The sequence below is a fragment of the Sinocyclocheilus rhinocerous genome, unplaced genomic scaffold (genome assembly GCF_001515625.1).
Source record: "Sinocyclocheilus rhinocerous isolate Xijiao unplaced genomic scaffold, SAMN03320098_v1.1 scaffold189, whole genome shotgun sequence".
Classification (NCBI taxonomy): Eukaryota; Metazoa; Chordata; class Actinopteri; order Cypriniformes; family Cyprinidae; genus Sinocyclocheilus; species Sinocyclocheilus rhinocerous.
The window spans coordinates 367776-370429 of NW_015667354.1; the positions used below are offsets into that span (position 1 = coordinate 367776).

Here is a 2654-nt window from a genome sequence, read left to right on the forward strand (position 1 = left end):
GACGCGTTTCAGAAAGGCGGGGCATAGAGGAGAAACAATAATGTACAGTATGTGGAAAATAATGTTTTTTTAACCTTAAACCGCATAAACGCATTTCATTACACCAAATACACAAAATAATGTTCTTTTTAGCAACATCATATGACCCCTTTAAAATACAGCGATTTTACCACCTTGTTGCTGAGAAATATAATGTAGCGATCCAATATCTAGGCAATTTTATTAATAAAAGTCACAGGGCAGCATTGACAACAAGTCTCTGTGCTACTGAATGTTTCTGTGTGTGCGCAACGCAATCTGCGATCTCTCTTTGTGTGTGTGTGTGTGTGTGTGTGTGTGCGAATGATGTGAGTGTGTTTGTGTGCATCAATTAAAGCAGCACATTAATATAGAACGGTGATTAAACTGACTTGTAGTATTCAAACAGACCATGGTACAAATAAATATATACATTACAGTTAACAAGTGATAACTGTATAAAACTACTGCAGTTCTGCATTACTCAGTGTTTTGAAAAAAATCTGCAGCATAGTACAGAGTTGCAGCATTCTTTGGTCTTACCTCTTTGGAGTCATCACTAGCCAATGCATGAGACAAATGTGCGCTGAACGTGCTCTTCCCAACACCTCCTTTTCCAGACAAAACCAGAATCTTGTGCTTCACAGAGGTCAACTTCTGTCTGATTTCCTCTATGGCTGCAATGAGAGAAACAAAGTCACACACTTCAGATTTAGATAGAGCCAACAGGCTATTTTAATAAAAAAAAGAACATTGTTGTACATCATCATCTGTTGACAAATCTAAAGGACAAATCTAAAGAGTCATGGTATGACATGCCATCAACCTTGAATAACATTTAGAAAAATTTCAATTTAATTTAATTTCTTCTTTCTTTATGAACATTCGAAGCATCTTGGAGGAAACTGCTCACACAGAGTTGACTAATTTTAGCTGTGATATATTTATGTATGTACGCATGTATAAATACCTGGATCCGGAGCTTTGGCAGCACCAGATGCACATATGTTTTGGTTTGGGCATCCTTGACATGCTGATGATTTACCAGCCTGGTCACTGCTTGTGCCCGGACAGTCTAGAGAGAATGACAACAGATTTAAGCAATTAAAAAACAGAAATGTATAGTGTGTATCTGAACAGATGCCTCTGTAAGTTTTACCCTCCCTTTTCTGACTTTAACCGAGATTAATACAATGAAAGACAGGCGGACTTAGACATAAGTTCACTATGCCATTCAAAGAAAGACCAGAACTAACTTCCCACACTTAGCTTGACAGCATATTGTAACTGTAACTGTATTCATGGATGTTAACGTAAACAGTAATGTAAAGGTCTAGGCAGCTGACACAAGCAGCTGTTGTGACAGACCCTCTGACATGACACATGCCATTTTCCAAGACATAAACATCAGAGAGGCACAGCGAAACGTGTCGGATATGTGTAGAGTTGGCGAAAGCGTCATTTAAACTGTACACAGATGGCAGCCTAGGAAACTGTGGGTTCTATACGCTTAATGTGAAAATGTATTAACATTCATAGAACTTACGTTCTGGTGCATCATTAGGGAACGTCCGCCATCTTTCAAAACATGCGCACTTCCCATAGACTGACACTGGTGCAATGACAATGAACATCCCCGGATAATGCTGGGTGTCGAAGGTTCCGCACAGTCACTTGTTAGGGCATTGCGGTAAATTTGGTTGGGCTCATAATCCATTTTGCGCACAGTGTGGCTTTGGTTTGTGTGGCGGTCAAAAGTAAAAGTAAAAAAAAAAAAGTGTATATATATATAGAAGGTAAATACTTTATGAGCAACATAGCAATTATCTCTTACTTTTAAACTGCTTTTTATTTCTTCTTTTATTGTTTTATGTGCCTCTGTTTTCCCCCTAAAATATTAAAGCCTGTTTGAACTATTTTACTATTTTAGATGCATTTATAATGATAAACTATCAATTTAACTCCAGATAAAAAGAAACTTTTGACTGTGTGTTCTCAGGTGACACTGTAGACCACTTTACACCAAATAATTTTCACACAAAATATGTTTAATATTCTGTGGGTTTTTAGAATATTATTTTTCGATTTATGAGTAAAATACATAAGTAATAAGACTTTCATATTCTGTTCAGTAATACCTCAACCATGAATTTAGCAACTTTTTAACAAACTGTTACATAATGCCTGCAGTGGTTGTCTGATTCATCTCAAATTTATAGTCCTTGGCAGGTAACTTTAACATGTAAACATAAAATAGAGCTCATACAGCCTATATATAATAAACTATTAAAAATCATATAAAATATTAATATTTAATTATTATTATTATTACAAATAATTATATTAAAATAAAAATAAACAAATAAAGCAGCTTTAAAACTCATGTTTGAGGTATGATTGTGTGTAATTTATGTTTTAGAACAAAGTGTGAACGTATTTTGGAGAAAGTTATTGAATGATATAACTGCAGGATTGTTTATTTAGGTAGTCCTTAACTCTTTTACTGACAGGTAGCTCTGGAATGCCTTTTATGAGGAACAACTTTCTCTCTGAATTACTTCTCACTTCTAGGTGGTAGGCAAACAGGTTTGTTCAGATATTCTACAAAATGAACATATGTAACTCTTATAATTACC

The 2654-nt window shown here is 35.3% G+C and overlaps 1 protein-coding gene across 2 annotated transcripts in view; it reads right to left on the reverse strand.

The window, feature by feature from the left end:
• The window catches only part of nubp1 (nucleotide binding protein 1 (MinD homolog, E. coli)), a 28319-nt gene extending 26633 nt beyond the window's left edge, over positions 1-1686 (reverse strand). For both annotated transcript variants that reach the window (XM_016545662.1, XM_016545663.1), the window contains exons 1-3: positions 1565-1686; positions 989-1093; positions 562-695 (exon numbers count right to left, since the gene is read on the reverse strand). In XM_016545662.1, the coding sequence (XP_016401148.1) occupies positions 562-695; positions 989-1093; positions 1565-1652 (327 nt within the window). In that variant the 5' untranslated portion in view covers positions 1653-1686. The remainder of the gene's footprint in view (positions 1-561; positions 696-988; positions 1094-1564) is intronic.
• Between the last annotated feature and the right edge of the window lie 968 nt (positions 1687-2654).